General features: G+C 37.7%; 3 protein-coding genes and 1 long non-coding RNA gene across 5 annotated transcripts; 3 read left to right on the top strand and 1 right to left on the bottom strand.

Moving 5' to 3' along the window:
- Positions 1–2,478: 2,478 nt before the first annotated feature.
- LOC149385538 (uncharacterized) lies at positions 2,479–5,800 on the top strand. The gene is made up of 3 exons (XM_089626022.1): positions 2,479–2,821; positions 2,919–3,222; positions 3,762–5,800. Exons 1-3 carry the CDS (start codon positions 2,634–2,636, stop codon positions 5,382–5,384), a joined length of 2,115 nt encoding a protein of 704 aa, XP_089482148.1. The 5' UTR covers positions 2,479–2,633; the 3' UTR covers positions 5,385–5,800.
- Positions 5,801–7,888: 2,088 nt separating this feature from the next.
- Positions 7,889–10,913, top strand: LOC149385537 (aspartyl protease family protein At5g10770-like). The gene is made up of 3 exons (XM_089627432.1): positions 7,889–8,177; positions 8,256–8,967; positions 10,293–10,913. Exons 1-3 carry the CDS (start codon positions 8,102–8,104, stop codon positions 10,774–10,776), a joined length of 1,272 nt encoding a protein of 423 aa, XP_089483558.1. The 5' UTR covers positions 7,889–8,101; the 3' UTR covers positions 10,777–10,913.
- Positions 10,914–12,506: 1,593 nt separating this feature from the next.
- LOC149385536 (putative WD repeat-containing protein C2A9.03) lies at positions 12,507–16,909 on the bottom strand. The gene is made up of 10 exons (XM_089625020.1): positions 16,698–16,909; positions 15,491–15,648; positions 15,191–15,358; positions 15,014–15,100; positions 14,633–14,767; positions 14,390–14,500; positions 14,081–14,172; positions 13,877–13,982; positions 13,388–13,474; positions 12,507–13,284 (listed from the first exon to the last, which is right to left on the bottom strand). The coding sequence occupies exons 2-10, from the start codon at positions 15,632–15,634 to the stop codon at positions 12,871–12,873; spliced, it is 1,344 nt and encodes a 447-aa protein (XP_089481146.1). The 5' UTR covers positions 15,635–15,648; positions 16,698–16,909; the 3' UTR covers positions 12,507–12,870.
- Positions 16,910–16,956: 47 nt separating this feature from the next.
- LOC149385535 (uncharacterized) lies at positions 16,957–18,463 on the top strand. 2 transcript variants are annotated; one of them, XR_016301175.1, is made up of 3 exons: positions 17,322–17,750; positions 17,827–18,006; positions 18,396–18,463. It is a non-coding gene; the product is annotated as an uncharacterized LOC149385535 (long non-coding RNA). The 2 variants fall into 2 exon arrangements; XR_016301174.1 differs by having other exon boundaries at positions 16,957–17,750; positions 17,827–18,463.
- Positions 18,464–19,507: the final 1,044 nt, after the last annotated feature.

The following is a 19,507-nucleotide window of genomic DNA, read 5'->3' as shown; positions in this document are numbered from 1 at the left end:
AAATAGAAAGCCTTCAACTCTACTCATCTCTCTCACCTCAAAACACAAAAGAGAAAAATACTCTCTCACCAAAGAATTCAAAAGTCCGCGTTTTGTTGACAAGTTTACTTAAGTCTTGATTTTTTGTTGGAGGTGGATGTTGAAGAGGAGTGATCAACATCTTTCTTTTGCGGTGTGTCTTGTTGATCTTGATCGTCGACTTGTGGCAACTTCTTTTCTTGTTGAGTAGTGTGCGATACTTTTTTTTCGTCCCTTATTGGATAATAAAAAAGCATATCTAAGTTAATTAATTAAGAGATAACTATGGGGAAATATGTTGCTTGTGTAGCAAATAAGAAAGTTACCGAGATAATGTAAATGACATAAGAGACTATAAATATCAAGATAGTTTTAGCTCATCATTATACACCATACTTTTTTAGAGCTGAGATTAAAGTTTTTTGATTCTGAATACAATAATATTTTGACAGAATTTTGAAACAAAAATGAACCGTTTGACCTCCTGGTAAAATATTGGCTGCAACACCGTAAAGTTATCACCAATGCAATAAAATTTGTGTATTCTAATAGCAACAAGGAAAGCATAATAGAAAAAACTTTTTCATGTGCCTCTTGAACTATCAACGAAATAACTGCTGAAGATTTCAGTTCTACACAACGCGTGACATTTATAAATATGACTATCTGTTCAGCATTTAACATCTCAGCCGATTGAATGTCTTTCGATGAAATTAGAATTTTTCATTGACAACTTTAGCATATATTTTTTTAATATCCACTATGATAAAGTAAAAAGATGCCCAAACAAATCTGAATTCCCTAAACAAAACTTGAATTAAAAAACACACATTTTGTTTCATATAAAACGAAAAAACGTTACGCATACTATAAAAAATAGAAGAATTTTTTTCATTTTCATTTATCTCATTTACAATAAAATTAAACAATTTCATTTAAAATGATTTTCAGCCTAAAATTTTATAGCGGCAATTAGGTTAGTAACCCAATAGCCCACCCTCATTTTTAAGAATAGTCAAAGTTTTATTTTATTAAGAAAATAGCCTATCAAGTCGAAGTTAATTAAATTAATTGAACTGTTAATTTAATTAGCTGAACAATTAATTTAATTTCTTCGACTTGGTGGACTATTATTATAATAAAATAAAACTTTGGTTAAAATCTTAAAATAAGCTAAGAAATTGACTTGTTGCGAATTGCAACAAATTCTTCGAATTTATATGAGAAAAATTGCCTCAACTACCACCATTTGATAATTTTTTTCTTATTTTCCACCAAAAGTTTAATTTGGCCAAAATACTACTAAGCCACTTGTACAAATACAATTTTACCCTAAACAATTGATGTTAATTGCTGACATAATGTTAACAATATATGTCAATTGTTGACATCTATGTCAACAAACAGAGAACTCAAAACTCACAGATGTCAACAATAGATGTCAACAATAGATGTCAATTATTGACATCATGTTGAGGGTAAAATTGTATTTGTACAAATGGTTTACTAGTATTTTTGGTCAACTTAAGCTTTTGGTGAAAAATTGGAAAAAACTTATCAAATAGTGGTAGTAGAGGCAATTTCTCACTTTATATTTATATTTATAGGGAAAATAACACATTTATACCATGTGTTTTAGTGAAATGTCGAGTTTAACCCTCGATTTTCAAAAATGTCGAGTTCATACCCTCTGTTTAACTAAAATGACGAAATTATACCATCTGTTTAACTAAAATGACGAAATTATACCATCTGTTTAACTAAAATGACGAAATTATACTCTGAAATGAATAACAACGTCACAAATCTCCATTTCATTGATATTAACTCTTATATATAAGAAAAACCGAATCAAATCTAAATCAGTACCCTAATTTCCAAATTCTCAATTTTGAAATAAAAATAGCCTTAAATTGAAATTAAATAATAAAACTCATACCGCCTAAGAAATGACTTCATTCCGTGTTCGAATTGTAACTCTAAATCTTGGATTCTCTGTTCGAATATGCGATTTTGATGACTATCAACTATCGATGTTTACCCCTTTGCCTCTTTCTGTGTTCTTCACGATTAAGAGACTGTTGTTTATTTTTTAGTTTTTAAATAAATTACATATATGGCGCGAATGAATAAAGATAATTGGTGTTTATATTATAAATATTATAGTCAACGTCAATGAAAAGTCAATAAAAAGAATATTTGTGATACTGTTGTCTATTTCAAGGTATACTTTCGTCATTTTAGTTAAACAGATGGTATAATTTCGTCATTTTAGTTAAACAGAGGGTATGAACTCGACATTTTTGAAAATCAAGGGTTAAACTCGACATTTCACTAAAACACAGGGTATAAATGTGTTATTTTCCCATATTTATATTTATGGATAATTTTTTTAAATTATTTGAAGCATTGTGATAGGCAAACGACATGAAGGAGCGGTCCGATATGAAAAAGAAAACGACAGTAACCAGGCGCTAAACTCGAACAAAAGAATCAGCACAACCACAACCTAGAAATGAAGACACCGTAATTGGGTTTTGGAAATTTGATTCGAAGAACGACCGAGAGAGACAGAAAGAGAGAGACGAAGAAGAAGAAGAAGAAGAAGAAGAAGAATGGCGTTGAAGTTCCTGAACAAGAAAGGATGGCACACAGGAAGCCTTCGAAACATCGAGAACGTGTGGAAGGCTGAGCAGAAGCGCGACGCCGAGGACAAGAAGCTCGAAGAGCTTCGCAAGCAGATCCACGAAGAGCGCGACCGCGCCGAGTTTCGCCTTCTCCAGGAACAAGCCGGACTCGTACCGTAAGCCCTTATTTCCCATCAAATACATACATATCGAATTATCGATCGAATGAATACATGTGCTAATTAGGGTTTCGATACTTGCTTGTGTGGTCAGAAAGCAAGAGAGATTGGACTTCCTCTACGAATCCGGACTCGCCGTCGGAAAAGCCAGCGCCTCCGATGGCTTCAAGGCTCTCGAGGACCTTCCGTCGAAGACCGAAGCCGCTCCGTCGTCGTCCTCGGCGGCGGCGCCGCCGTCGGCCGCGCCGGGAGCGCTTTTTGAGGATAAGCCTCAGTCGGCGAACGACGCGTGGAGGAAGCTGCACTCGGATCCGCTTCTGATGATTCGGCAGAGGGAACAGGAGGCTCTCGCTCGCGTCAAGAACAACCCTGTTCAGATGGCCCTTATTCGCAAATCGGTAAGTTTGATGTTAGGTTAATCGCTTCTCGAATTTAATCTGCTCTTAAGATCGGATTATGGATTTTTCTTGTTATGCCTTCGATTCTTATGCTTTTGTTGCTTGTACTTGCTCATTCTCGGAACGTGATTTTTCATTTTTTGTGTTTAAAATGTTCAAAATTTGGGCTCGAGTTTTATCAATTGATCACCAATTCATCTTCTTTACCTTCAATTAGCGTTTTTGTCGCTTTTTCTTGCTGATCCTTGAAAACGCATTTTCATTGTTTTGCATTTAAATTATTTAAAATAAGATTTTTCATGCGTTAGCTTCTTCTTGAACAAAGCTTTGGCTTTAAGTTTTTGCCATGCATTTCAGTTCTTATTCCTTGACCGATTTCAATCGAGATTGGTCTTTGCGATATATGGTTTGGCCTTGCAAAGCTTTCTTTTCCTTTCCAATAAATTTCTGTTTCTTCTAAAATTAAATTTGTGGAAATAATGATTTAAATTTTTGGAGGTGGGTTTGGGTTTTATTTTCTTATTGGATTATTATTTTAGGTTGAAGAGAAGACGCAAAAGAAGAAGAAGAAGCATAAGAAGAAGTCTCGTGAGGAGAAGGAACATAAAAGCAAGCGCCGTTATAAGCATGAATATGAGTCATTGTCTGGTAGCGACGAAGAGGAAATGAGGAGTCGCAATCTTAGGAACAGCTCACAGAGGTATAAAGATTCAGATTCGGAAGATGATGAACAGTATAGGAGAGGAGGTCGGGCTGAGAAGAAAGGTAATCAAAGTTTGAAGTACAGAGAGCAGTCACCTCGTGATCAATCTGACCCAGAAACTGTAAGACATCGACGGGACGTTAGAAGTAATGACAAGTTGGAAAAAGATAATTTTCGAAGCTCGAAGCAAAGAGAGCATTCGCCTCGTGATCGTTCCGACCGAGAGGCTGTAAGGGAAAGGCGCGGTCTTCACGGGGATGACAAATTGGATAAAGAACATTGTCGAAGCTCGGAGCGTAGAGATTCATCGCCCATTGGCCGATCTGATCGAGAGATTGTAAGAGACAGGCGAGATGTTCTGGGTAATGACAGGTCGGAAAGAGAAACTTATCGAAGCTCAAAGCACATAGACCGATCTCCGCCTGGCGATCGATCTGATCGAGAGGCTGTGAGGGAAAGACGCGATCTTCACAGGAATGACAAGGCGAGTAAAGAAAGTCATCATCAAAGCTCGAAACACAGAGAGGCATCGCCGCCTGGTCACCGATCCGACCAAGAGACTTTAAGAGAAAAACAAGATCTTCGCGGTAACGACAGGTCGGAAAGAGAAAATTATCGAAGCTCGAATCACAGGAAGCGGTCCCCTAGTGGTCGTTCTGACAGAGTAACTGTTAGAGACAGACGCGATCTTGTCAATGACGACAAGCCAGAGAGGGAAAATCCTCGTAGCTCAAGGCTAAGAGAGGTGTCACCCATGGACGTCATTGACAAGGCGGAGAAAGAGATTCTCCGAAGCTCAAAGCCACGAGATCGGTCGCCCGGTGCCCGAACTGCCCGGGAAACGGAGGATAGACGGCGTGTTCTTAACACCGACAAGCCAGAGAGAGAGAGTTATCGAAGCTCAAAGCCGCGAGAGCGGTCACCTGAGAAGGACATACGAAATAGTCTCGACGCTGACAAGCCAGAGAGAGAAAGTTATCAAAGCTCAAGGCGGCGAGAGAGGTCGCCGGGCGGCCGATCAGACGTTCGCAACGATGACAAGTCGGAGAACAATGATAAGCACAGAGATCGATCCCTCCCCAACACCCAATCAGATCACAGGACAGTGAACGACCGAAACTTGGGTCGCGGGAATCAGGAAGAACCGCCGAACCGGCGTCGCGGCGGGGCTCCGAAGCTGTCAGAGGAAGAGAGAGCGGCTCGGCTGCGGGAGATGCAAATGGACGCGGAGGTGCACGAGGAGCAGAGATGGAAGAGGCTGAAGAGGGCCGATGAAGACGAAGCCCTCGAAGCTTCCCGGGCAGCCACGGCCAAAGGCAAGAATTTCTTGGACGAGGCTCACAGAAGCACCTTCGGGACCGAGAAGGGCGGTAGCGCTTCCATCGCCGAGAGTGTCCGCCGCCGAACCCACTATTCCCAGGGCGGCGGCTCCGACCACGGTAATGCCTTTCGCCGATAATTACTCCGTTTGTTAAATTCTGTGGGTTTTTCTTTTCGTGTATGTATTTTACTCGGTTACGGTTTATTACTGTCCTTGTGAATGACCGGAGAGATCTCCTTCAGGGAACGAAATAGTTTGGATTTTTTTATCATCAATCTTATTAATTGTTAGCAGCAGTGTTTTTCTTTGCGGTCGAGTCATAATAAAAGGGAATTGACGGATAAACGATTAAAAGCCAACCATTTCAGCAATGGAATTCGTCCATTTCTTTTCATTATTATGCTTTGCCAATTCACAATGAGCCAAAGCAAGCACGTGTAGTGAGTATGATATTCAAACTGTATTTACACGTACACTAGTCCGTACGAGACCACCCGTAAATTCGTAGCCAAATATATAGAGATGACAATGGAAAAGTAGTACGTTGATGTGTTTGGGCTTATTAATATTATCATATTTTTCTTGTCAGCTGTCCAGATCTGCGTGGCCAACTCTACTACCATTACCAATGTGATAGATCACTGAGAAAGAAGAGAGTTGAATATTATTAGGCATTCAATAGGGGGAGATTATCAAGTATAACACAGCTGTCAACTGTCTAACTCATTCTCAACATTCATTTTTATCATAATTGCAGACGCCATCGGTTATTAGTCCCTTTCAAATACCGTGAAAATTTCAAGGTTTATAGGATTACATATCAAAATTAGTAAAAGCTAACATTATAAAATAGCAAAAAATTAGGTACGTAACCAATTAAAATGTTTAGAATTGCTATATAATCAACGTTTCATGAATTTTAAATAAATATATAGAAGTGATTATTCACTAAAGATTTACGAAACATTGGGTATTTAGTAATGTCAAAGTATAAATGTGATTATTTATTTAAACCCTTATAATAATGTTTTTTGATCTTATATATATTTACTACGGGATTCCCACTGCTATTGCATGTCACTCGTATACAATATTTATGATTAAAAAAAAGAAGATTAAACCACATTTGACGAGTAGAAGATTAACTTTTAATTTTAGGCCATAAATTAGTCTCTGCACTCTATCAGTAAGAGTTGAATGAGTTGATAGTATACCCGTTTATTGATTTTTATTTTCAACTAATCTCTCTCTGCCGACAGAGACAGACAGTGTGATGATCGTCATAAGATGTTTCCACAATAATCTGATTATCTATTTTCTTAGTGGCCGAAGTACGTGATATGATGATTTGCGTTTAAGAAATATAGACACACAAATCTGCTTGATTAAAGTTTGTTAAGACTTAAAAAAATTTAAATGAATTTTTTTAAAAATTGTTTTGGGATATCACTTGAATTATTGACAAGTTGGAGAATCATAGAAGAAGAAAAAAATTAAATGAATTTTAAAAAAAAATAATAATAACACCAGAAGGAGAACGTTTTCTTTGCATGGTGGTTGTGAGTTGACAGAATGTCAAAAGTGTATCATGTCGGTTTCCATTAAGAAATATCTCGTATCCATAATAATTGATATCCACTGCAGTACACATATATTTTTTATCGCTTATTTTTCAATGATTTAACCCAAGTTTCGTATTATATCATTATATGTAAAGGATCCAATAACGAGAATAAAATAATAAAAAAAAATATTACTAGATCATAAGACTATAATCAACTCAACCTATTGTAAACAAAATTTAGTTAGAGAGATAATGTTTCATAATAAATTCTTACATGATATTAAAACTTGATTGACTAGAATTCGTAATCCATCTAAAAATCAAATCAGGATGCCATTTATCAGGTAGTTTATAATTTAAATTAAACACCCATATATAAACTTAGGAGCACAAAAGTAAGTTCAATATTTTACTCTCAAGTCTTACCTCTCAAGTCCGTCAACGAATATCTTGACGGATTTCATGATATTTCATTGTTTCTCTAGTTAGAAAGCATCTATCAAATTCATTTTTTTTTTTTTTTTTTTTTTTTTTTTTTTTGCTTCAAGACCATCTTAAAATAGATGGGGTCTCTTTCACTCGCCTTGTTGGTAAAGACACTCGTTTCTCTTTCCTTCAAAACTTTAATGCCTTCACTCCATTCATTGTTGGCGGCCAAAAGAGAGAGCGGTAAATAATATTTACCTCATATTATTAATAAAAAGCATTAACACAACCAAACAAGCTATAGTTTAACTTTAATTACCAACAACCTAAAAAAATTTACAAAAAATTGGCTACGTAAGCCACCTAAACTATAGGAATTGTAAATTAGCCAACATTTGGTAAATAATTTGTAAATAGCCAACTTGCATACGTGGCAGCCAATTAACTACCTAAAATATATGTTTGGTTGTGTTAAATAAGGCTTCTATTAATTTGTTAATAAGTTTACTTGGCTATTTACAAGAAATTAATCAAAGGTGGGCTATATCTCACTCCACTATATCCGTATGGCTATATAACTTAATAACCCAAAAATTTAATGAAAAAGAGAAGCATGAGTTGATTGATATACGTCATTAAATACTCACCAGCTAGCCATCCTTTCTAAGTAAAGCTCTCATTTTTGTTTTTGTCATCTTCTTGAACTTCTCTTACTTTGATTTACAACATAAATCCGCACACAAAAAAAAAAAAAAAAAACCAACTGCTTATAGAAAGAAATAGAAACTTTCTTCTTTTCTTGCTTTCAGTGCATTGCCACTAATAATAAACAAAAGAGTTGTCACTATTTTGTCAGGAAAAAAAAATGGGGTCTGTTTTGTATCTCCGCATCAGCTTTCTTCTTCTCCAGATCCTCATCACACACTCTCTCTCCTCCCAAGGCATATCTCTCTCTCTCTCTCATTTTCATGGTATAAATAATTACGTCATCTTTAACTTCACTTGTGTATAATATGCAGACTATAACAACAACACACGGCTAAACGTGTACGGGTCAAAAGCCACTCCTCTGAAAGAGCTTCTCTCACACGACCAAAGCCGAGTCAAGTCTCTCCACGCCTCGCTGATCAGCGCCGAGGTCAAAGTCAACGGCCACGTCAGCGTGGCCGTGAGCTCGGGGGTGTCGATCGGATCGGGAAACTACTTCGTGAAAGTGGGGCTGGGAAGCCCGGCCAAGTACTACCCGGTCCTGGTCGACACGGGAAGCTCGCTGTCGTGGGTCCAGTGCCAGCCGTGCAGGGTCTACTGCCACGCCGGACCGGTCTTCGACCCCGCCACGTCATCCTCGTACGCCGCCGTGCCCTGCGCCGCGGCGGAGTGCAAGGCCACGAAGCGCGCCACGCTCAACGACCCGTTCTGCGCCGCCGACAAGACCTGCGTCTACACGGCGTCTTACGGCGACGCCTCGTTCTCCGTCGGCTACCTCGGCCGCGACCGGCTGTCTCTCTCGCCGTCGCAGTCTCTGTCGGGGTTCGTGTACGGCTGCGGACAGGACAACCAGGGCTTGTTCGGCCGCTCCGCCGGGATCCTCGGCCTCGCTAGGGACAGCCTGTCGCTTGCGTACCAGGCTGCCGGGAAATTCGGCCGCGGATTCTCTTACTGCCTCCCCGTCGCCGCTGCAGGGAAACCCGGCTTTCTCTCCCTCGGCGCCCTCCGCCCGCCCGGATGCAGGTACTCTATATATAGACACGCAGTGGCGGAGCTAGAATTTGTAGCCTGGTGGTAAATATGATGAAATTTTCTATTTTCCTACATTCTCTAAGGAGCGTGTAAAATTTTTTTATTGAGAAGGGGTAAATATGAAAAAAAAGATTCTATAATTTTAAGCTAAAAATATAAAATTTTGAAATAAAAGTTGTAAATTTTTGAAGGGCGTGTAAGAAAAACAAGTATTCATAAAGTACATATATGAAAAGAAAAATTTATATAATTTTGAGTTAAAAATAGGGTTATTAAGTTATATAGCCACACGGATATAGTGGATTGAGATATAGCCCACATTTGGTTAATTTCTTGTAAATAGTCAAGTAAACTTATTAACAGATTAATAAAAGTCTTATTTAACACAACCAAACATATATTTTAGGTAGTTAATGGGCTGCCACGTATGCAAGTTGGCTATTTACAAAGTATTTACAAAAGGTTGGCTAATTTACAATTCTTATAGTTTAGGTGGCTTACGTAGCCAATTTTTTGTTAAAAATATAAAATATTAAAGAAAAAATTAATTTTTTTAAAATTTAAGATTCAGCATTAAATTTTTTAAAGTTTAGAAGGGGCAATGGTTCACCTTCTTCTTCTTTTTCTCTTTCTTCTTTTTGAGTGTTTTTGTTATTCTTTTTCTCTTTATTCTTTTTGAGTGTTTTTGTCATAGAAAGGTGGATTTAATATTTTGATACTTCCTCTTCTTTTTTAGTGTTTTTATTTCCATTTTGTTTTCTGTTTAGATGGGGATTTAAACTTGATTTTTTAGTTAGGTTTTTTGTTTTCTGCTATAAAAGTTGATTAAGTTTTTTGAAAGTACGATTAAATATTTTGAAATCATGTACCTTGATTGAAATTATGTAACTTGTTTATTATGTCTTTGAAAATTGGATAAACAAAATTGAAGGTACGATTACTTTTTATGAAATTTTGTTGTCTAGTTTTGACGATGAAATTAATTTTGAAACTATTTGTTATATACCATATAGAAAATGTATTAAAAATAGTGGATTAAAATATTTTAGACATTTAGGTTAATTATTTTAAAATTTTAAAAAATGGGTTCACCCAAACGTAAAATGGTATATTATGGTATATTAGTATTTTTAGGATCCCAGTAGTTGGAATTTGACAATCTTTGACTAAAACATAATTTATCTAAATGTGAGTCGTTCTCTAGAATTCATCAGTACTAAAACAGAAAAAATTTGTGAACTGTGATGATGTAATGTCAAATAAAACAAATGATATGGATACATCATCGTGATTTAATATTTGTTATTCAATATCAGATACACGCCGATGATAACGGACCCAAAGAACCCAAGCCTATACTTCGTTGACCTCGCCGGCGTAAGCGTGGGCGCGAAAAGGATCGCAGCGAAAGACGGAGCGAGGACAATCATCGACTCCGGGACGGTGATCACGAGGCTGCCACGTGGAATGTACGGCCCTCTGAGGGACGCGTTCAAGGCGGCGGTAGCGGGAAAGCTGGCGGCAGCTCCGGCAATCTCGATCCTGGACGCGTGCTTCAAGGGCGGCATGGCGGCGGCGAAGAAGGCGGCGCCGGTGCTCCGGCTGAGCTTCCGCGGCGGCGCCGAGCTGGTGGTCGGAGCGGAGAACGCGGTGGTGGACGCCGGCAACGGAGTGGTGTGCCTGGCTTTTGCGGCCACCGACGGCGTCGCCATCATCGGAAACCACCAGCAGCAGAGGTACACCGTCACCTATGACGTCGACAATTCCAGGATTGGCCTCGCTCCAGGAGGGTGTAACTGACAGGTATATATATATATATATATATGCGTACGTGTATGATTAATTAATGGCTTTATGTTTATTGTGTACTATGACTTTCATTGTATGCATGGTTGAATTGAATATAAATCTGGACGATGATATATCGGTATATGGGATTTCTAGACAGTTGATGTACATATATATATATATAAAGACCACCACATCCGGATTGTGATATGTGGTATATTATTCGTTATGATTGGAATTTCATAACACCGAATGGCCAGAGTTCGAGGCGTCACATAAAGAGAAACGAACATGTACATAAGTTAAATTTCGAATAACGATCGGTATAACTTTAAAACACGGAGAAGCCTTCGGTAATAAAAGACTAGTCAAATCGAATAGGCTTACGTTGGCCACGTAAACACCAATAGTCAACTCAGTAACCGACAAGCTGTTACGAGAGCAGTTACTTATCACGTACCGAAACGGTTATCATAAACGTGGATTTGATCAAACCACGCATCTAACCCCCCTTATAAAAAGAGGATTTTCATAAGAAAAGAGGGATGGATTGGATTTTTCACTAGGATCAAACTCCTTAACAATTGCTTCTTGTATTGAAATTCGTCTAGTATAGAATAGTCTGATCTTTATATTTAAAATAGTTGATACCCTGTTCGGCATTTGTTGTATAATCGTCGAGACAATTATTGTATCTATTTTTTGTCATCAACATTATTATTATCATAAAAAAAGTTTTCTTTTTTAATATTTAAGAAAGGAAGACTATTTTATTCTCACAACATATGAAAATGATACCACTTGTTGAAAGAAAGAAAAAGTGTGGAATATGGTGACACCAATATGACAATTGTTGTCGATATGCTTAGTGCGTTCGTAGAAAACATGATTCGAAGCTAAATGGATAGCGGCTTGATAATCTTGGAGTAATTGGTTTAGCCATACAAGTTCACTCGTGGCGGATTGAAGAACACGGTATTCAGCTTTGCGGAGGACCCAAAAATTGTGGTTTATTTTTTATTCTTCATAAACCGGAACTTGCCCTAACACGAGACGGTCAAATAATTTAACTGGGTGATTTTTTGTCACGATGCTAATGAGATTGACATAGTTTCAATAACTGTATCACATACCATCAGAGGAAATTAAGCACTCACTAAGTTGTCTAGGTAATACAAAGCTTCAATGGTCAGTTCAATAAGTGTAATATTTTTTTTATTGAATTTATCAATTAAATACAAAACAAATAATATGGTAGAAGTGAAAAAAAAAAAAAAACTAAATTGAGACCCTAGTAAATTAAAGCTTTGTGGTAAACATATCTTACGGAAAAAAAAAGAGACTTTGACGCCAAGAAAACGAAGAGGTACACGCCATATAGGTCCTCTTCAAACCCCCTGACCGAAGACGTCCTCATCGATGTCCCTCCTTGGCATGGTAACTAAATTAGATGTTTGTTTCTTGAAATTAAGAATCTAGTTTAGGTGGAATGCTTATGCTTAAACTAGGGTTGTTTTTATATCTTTCATTCAACAATGGAAAGAAAGTGGCTTCTTGTCACCTCTCCAAATTTGAATGAAACTTCTTGAGCTAGCGCTACGGGCTCTAGTCCGGAAACTTGACCAATTTTTTTTTTTACTGTTGACACAAAAAAAAAAAAGCACCGAATGTTAAATCACATTCGTTACTATTTTAATTGCAATCAAACAATGACCTATTGTGTAAATACTAAAGACACCGTCGACAAAAAATATATAATGATTGCAAATCAAATCATCTCACCGTTTTGGCTACCAGATATCCTGATACGCAAAGTTACACTATGCCGTCACTCTTTCTCTGTAATATTATTGACAAATAGTAACTGTAAACAATAAAGTACAGTGCCAACAGTCACACACAGACACACCAAGATCCTCTTCCTCTCTGTAAATTGTAGCATGACGACGACACTCGTTCATTTGTGCTTCCACAACCATATATTTCTAAAGTTTATTAGAAAAATGGATATAGATTTCACATACCATAGCATAGCAAACCAATTGTACAAACTTTTCACTAAGCGTCACAACATTATTATTTTTATTATCATTTATTATTCTAAATTCACATCATAGAGTCGAGGTACGAATAGTCCCGGTTCCGGTTGTACTGAAGCAGACTCCCGTAGGTGCGGTCCCACACTCCGATGAAGAGCGACTCCGTGTCGGGGCTGAAAGACACGCCTGAGATCTCGCCAAAAAAGTCAATCTCTTGCTCTTTCTCGAACCCGTTCTGGACGTCGAACACGTGAACAAAGTCCGCCGGCTCGGCCATAGCCATGAACTGCCCGTCCGACGAGAACCGGATCGATCGTATGGCTCCCAAGTTTCCCTTCAGCACCGCCACCGACTTCGAGAGATTTCGGGTGTCCCAAATCCGGCAAGTCTTGTCTTGGTTTCCCGTGGCAAAGATTCGCCCATCGGGCCGCCACGCCGATGCGAATGAGAAATCCCAGTGTCCACACAAGGACGCTATGCTCTATTTTCAACAGAGAGACGAAAAAACACATGTTAAGAACACCCAATCCATTTCGTAGTTGAGTTTAGTTTTGGAGGGAGAACGAGCAAAGGGGCAAACAGACCTTTCCTGTCTGGGAATCGACTAGCAGCCCATCACAGTTGTCGCCGACAATGACAATGCTCTTACTATCTGGACTCAAAGATGTGTGCTGCAAAAGAAAAATATCCAAACAGCTCGTTAAAATTGATTATTATTCAAATCAGCCATTTCATTCTTAAGTCCATAAGTTTATTACTTTACTCTTAGCTTTAATTTATGTTAACAGTACAGATCTTAGAAGTCACACCACTGAATTTTTTCAACCAATACCCAATCTCTGCATAATATAATTGTTTTTAAACTAAGGTTTATTACCAAAGTGAACTGTTTGATCCCACAATATTTGGGGAACTAGAAACACGACGAATTCCTATATGGGTACCTTTAGAGAGTCTAGAAGCCAAGACCTCTCGGAAATAAACCAAGGGTGTGACCGCTAAACCAAGAACTCTCAAGTAAGTCTAGAACTTCTTTATTACATCACATGCTTGTCTAACAATGAAGTACTTACATTTACAGCCCACGGAAAGGTAAACTGTTTGGTGATCTGAAATCTCTCCATATCGAAGTTCCTGACTCCACAATCATTGTTTGAAGCCATGAATTGCACTGCTCCACTGATAAGAGACAAAAGTATACGATAAGCTCTTTATAGGAGACAATACTACAAGTGAGATGGAATGATTTGTAAAGAGATTGGATAAAGAGAGTTAACCTGGGGCTATCATAGATCTCAATAGCATTTGTGATTGCATTATCCTCATATGTTGTCCTGGAACAGTAGGTTACTCCTGGTCGATCTAAATACTGAAAATTTGACAAGGAAAACAATGAACGCGGAAATGTTATCACACCAGAAAAGAAATCTAAGTTCAACAAAAGGTTGTTGAAGAATAGACGAACTACTGCCATTCTGGTATTCACATTCATGGTATACTCCACGAGTAATGACATTTGTACTTCTTATGAAAGTGAATTATTGAAAGAAACAGAGGCAACAAAGACAGCAGTAAAATTAATTTACCTTACAAATGAGTTCTCCCTGAAACCCACCAGCAATTAATAAGTTGTTCCGCACAGACAGTGTGCTAACTTGAGTCTGACTAAACCCTTCCAAGAGACTTCCAGGGTGTTTCTATAAGAAAAAGCTAAATCAGTCGAGATATCCCATTTACAGAAAGTAAACAAGGGCCTTCAACAATACAAAGAGAGAGAAATTTCAAGCATTTGAAAAAAAAATACTATGACATCTTGAAAATATTAGCACCTCACAAGGGGCTATGTGTCCTGAAACGTCAAGAACTTCAGTTTTCTTCCCTGTTAATGAAGACCAGTGAATGACAGAGAAGTGGGACATAAGATAGACATCATGGTTTGATGTTGACCAAACCAGGTTTCTCAACTGCAGATGGAAAAGACACCAATCAACAGAGTAAGGTCAATCATGATTGAAAACAAAGTCATTCAAAGGCAAGCAATAATTCAATAAATTATGAACTAAACAAATCACAAATCATAACAGTTGATCAACTTAATAGAAAGCACTTTTCACTTATCAGAATAACAGGCAATGCAAAAGCTATGTGCAGTATGCTGAAAAATACTCAAATCCAACCAGTAATGTGCTGCCGAAACAGTAAAATCTTACTTGGAAATGGAGTATTGTTGATTTTACAGCTCTATTGTTTCGCCAAAAAGTGTAATATGAGCCTCCTTTCTTGGTCACGTTGCATTCCTAGAAAAGAAAGAAACTTTGGGTGACAGAGGGTCCAACAACGCAAATGGTCTGTAATACACACACTAATAACAGGTGAACTAACATTACCTTCTCTGAACCTTCTCCAGATTGAGGAACATTTTCATAGTTCTTATACTGCTCTACTCTAGTTTGTCTATACTTCTCACGCGAGATGCTCAGTCTCTCCCAAGGAATGCCCTGAATATCCTTTCCTCTCCTAGCATCCGCAGCTGAAGTATCTGTAATTTTACTGTCCTGTAACACCACATATCACCAAGTGAGAAAAAAAAATATAGTAATGACAAAAAAAGTGTCTATGACATTGCTTACTTTTAACAAACAAGCTGACAGCTAATATTCTATGTGAATCATATAAAGAAAACTAACCAGAGTATCATATTCATCATCGTCATCGTCATCTGACTCTGAATCACCAATAACTCTGCCGCGGAAATACATAATTTCATCTACTTCCTCCATTTCATTATCGTCTGCGACATGATCCATTTCGTCCCCTTCGTAGTCTGCCATGTTAACCTTCGAGTCTGTATATGAGCCAACGCCAATAAATAAGTGTGATGAGGTGAGTCCAAGATTAGGAAAGGAAGTCTCAGGATGAAGAAAATGACACATAAGTTTATAATCATAAGAGAGATGAAATAGCAACGCATAATTTTTCGTGATTTTTGTAGTGTTCTTAATTACTTCCCACAGTGTCATCAAGACAGCGGAAACAAGGCATAATTATTTTGTTTCAAGCAGTTGCGTCCAGAATAAGTTCTGACCAAACCAAAAAGCTACACGCACAATTACCGTAAAACAAAAACCCTAAAGGAATTATAAAATGATTCACAACGAAAGAAATTATAACACAAGTTAAGACTAATGAAAAATTTCAATAAATTTTTTTGGGTCAAATTTCAATCACCACGGTCACCACACAAAACTAAGATTAATCACAAACCCAGAGCAAAAATAGTCAATAAAAATTATCATAAAATATTCAGGCTTTCAATATACTTGGTTTACTAATGCTACCAAGAACCAATGAAATATGAAGTAGGTGAAAATTGCATGCATTTATAGTTCTCAGTAGAAAAGGAAACCAACTTCACACGTCTATAAGCGTTGTAGTCCTCATTTCATAGTAATCTCAGTTTCTAAATTAAAAAAAAAAAAAATTAACAATCCTATATACCTAACAAAAACAGCAGACTTAAGAAGAAAGAAACTCCAAAACCCTAATCCGCAAATTTACCCTATTAAACAGCACAATTCGCTCATGAAAATTGAAGCACGACCAGATAAATCCTCTAAACCCGTCAAATCATAGCCACAGACGAAAAATCTAAGCACAAACGAAGAAAAATAATCTGAATCCGGACCAGAAAAAATAAAACTGAATCTCCATGCAATTAAGCAAGCTCTTTAATAACGACGCGATCTGGGGCCAAATCAAACCCCTTAACGATCTAATCTCTTCGTTAACATTTGTAAAAATACATAAAAAATAAATAAAAAATTCTAAAAAAGGAAAAAACTCGATCGTCGAATCGAGAACACGAAGCGATTGAATCGGGAAAAAATTACGTACACGAATTCCACCGAGGCGGCGATGGCGGCTCGAAACGACGTTGTCTTCGTTGTCCCTCAGGCGTTTCGATTTCTCTCTTTCTCTCTCTCTCTCTCGAGCCACCACTTCTCTTCTCTGGTTCTTATTTAGTTATTTATAAATAAATAAAAATAAAATATAAAATATCTTAATTATATTTATTTATTTATTATTTTTACTTCGTTTGTTTCATACATCACCGTCTTCGTTCTGTTCTCTAGTCTAGTTTTATCTCTCAAAATATAGACTTGGGATGAGCGACATGTGTATAGATGGACGGTCCCGTAAAAAGCACTTTACGATTTTGCCCTCATGACACGACTAAACAGATAATGAAATTATGAAACGCGAATGACATTTCTTCCTCATCTCATCTCAAATTCAATCCGTACAGAAAAAATATTATTTAGTTATTATTAATTCGTATTCTTTAGGCTGATGCTGCTTGATAATTAAATTAATTAAGCACTGATTAGTAAGAGGATAAAGAGATTCGCGGGAATTCATTTGGTGTCGTTTGTAATGAAACGAACTGTCGTCGTCTTCGTCTCTGCGGATTAGTCTCAACTGTCACTCTCTCTCTCTCTCTCTCTCGCTCTCTTAATAAAATTCGAGTATGAAATATGAATGTGATACAGCTAAACCAGACATTTTTTTTAAGCCTCTGAATCCGACGAAATCCTCGGTTCGTCGCCGGAGATTCAGAGGCTTGAGTAACAGGTTGGTCTGTTTCCAAAGAAGACGACAAAACTTCGTCATCTCCGATTGAACCGGTTTCTCGCCGGCTAATTCTTCTTCGTCACGCTTAGAGATCGTTCAAGGATCGTTCGCTTTCTTTGTTCTCTTGATTATTCTGTTCTGAATTGGCTGTGAGGCTGCAATGAATGACGATGGAGTTTGTGTTTTTTCCCCGTCGAATTTTGGCAGATCATGAGTCCATGACAGGCATCTGAGCAAAACAGGATAAACCGGTGCAATCAAAATCGCTCACAAGTTACAAGAACTGGATTGGATTCCTCAGCTTATTCTTTCAAGGTGAGCTGTGATTAATCAACCAAGTCTTAGTAGACTATGAAGATTCAGGTTAGATATTCAGTTTATGTTTTTGTAGTGATGCGCTGAGAACGAAGGAGACGCTTAAGTTAATGCAGGAAGAAGTGCAAGGATTCTCGAAGGCCGATGTGCGATTCATTTCGAGCTTCTATTCAATTGCGGCAATCGATGGACAGACTGCCGAGCATATTCAGAATGTTATCTGCAGATATTCGAGCAACGATATTGTAACTATAATGTGAGTTTATCTGGTAAAAAAAATGAGCTTTTTTTCGTGTTAGCTGTTTAATCGGCCCAAATTAGAGCACAGTTGGTGGGAGCTGAAGTGGAATGGCGATTTTGGTGCTTGAATACCAACAGTTTGCTGGTTTTTCCATTTATTGTTGTTTTTGTTCTGATTTGGAATCTAAGATTCTAAATTGGAATATTTTGGAACCTATGATTCGAGATGCTGACGAGTAATCAATATCATCAGGCGACAAATGACATGGAAAACAGAAATGGAAAAATTGTGTCATTTTCCTGATATAATCGTTGCAACCCTCGGAGTTACCTTTCGTTAAAATTCTTGATAAACCCTATTCTGTCAGATTGCTTTTTAACTTCTTTTTCTCTTTCCGAACACAGTTCAGTTTGAAGATTTTTCTTGTTGTACTGTTATGGCACCAACAAAATGAGAAAGAACAGTTTGATAATCATGGCATGAATTTGAAGGTGTATGAGGCATAATAGGGGTTGGGAAGAAGCAACCTCGGTTCTTGCAGGTTCCTCCATAGCATTGAAGACTCGCAATGCTGCGTTGCTACAAACTCTCTAGGCCATATTCTTACATTCGTATTTTCAAGGTAGTTTGTTTTCGGAACAAGGAGTTTATGAAGAGCGATATAGCTTTGCTTATCTTTTCTCAGTTGTAGAAAGTTACGTAGTTATTGAACCCTCTTTGCTCCGCATCATTTTCCTTTTGGTGACTAAATCACAGTGAAGATGTGTATTTAGTATTAGTAGGTATGACAGGATTTTTTTTATTATGGAGTTCCGATTGCTAATGAAGGGATGAGGGCAAAACACTCTTTCCTTATGAAAAAAATATGGACCATATGCTATTATAGTGCTTTCTCATTAGTTAACTAACTCTTTAAATGGATGATTTCTCAACTCCGATTCTTCCAACTCCATTTATCCCCAGGTTTAGGATACTGTTAAGCTTGGTTCAGCTCGTCATACACGGGTTTTAATCTGTGTCTTTGTTACCTCTTTGATTGACTAAGTATAGTGTAATTCTGATATAATGGGAGTTGAGGTCAATCTTGATTCTTGGTTAGTAGAAAATTACCTTTGAGATTTGCAGCTGCCTGTGGAGCACAGATTTATAAGAGTGAACTTTGGCTCTGAGAACAATACCCACCCAGCATTTATACGTGTCAGTAGGCTTAGTTAATCTGATTAGTTTTTAGGTCACTGTTTCTTTCGTTGAATCATTTTGTTGTGATTGTAAGGAAACGGAGACACCGAATTGAAATTTATGATAGATGCGGCAACTCTTTCTCGTATGTGTTGAGCTACCTCGTATTCAAATACCACAATTTGTGGTGTTTCTATAACCCAATATTCCAACTTGCAGGCATTTGGTTTGGCAGGACTTGGTAATTGGAAATTGCACGGCATAGTAAAGCCAAGTAGCTAGTTTTTTAAGTTTTGAACATTGACACTAGAAGAAAAAACATGAGATCTTTAGGACA

This window comes from Urtica dioica, chromosome 9 (genome assembly GCF_054948205.1).
Source record: "Urtica dioica subsp. dioica isolate 48M chromosome 9, U.dioica_male_clone48M_v1_H2, whole genome shotgun sequence".
Lineage (NCBI taxonomy): Eukaryota > Viridiplantae > Streptophyta > Magnoliopsida > Rosales > Urticaceae > Urtica > Urtica dioica.
The sequence above is the reverse complement of the archived record's forward strand: the minus strand, read 5'-3'. Positions and strand labels throughout refer to the sequence as shown.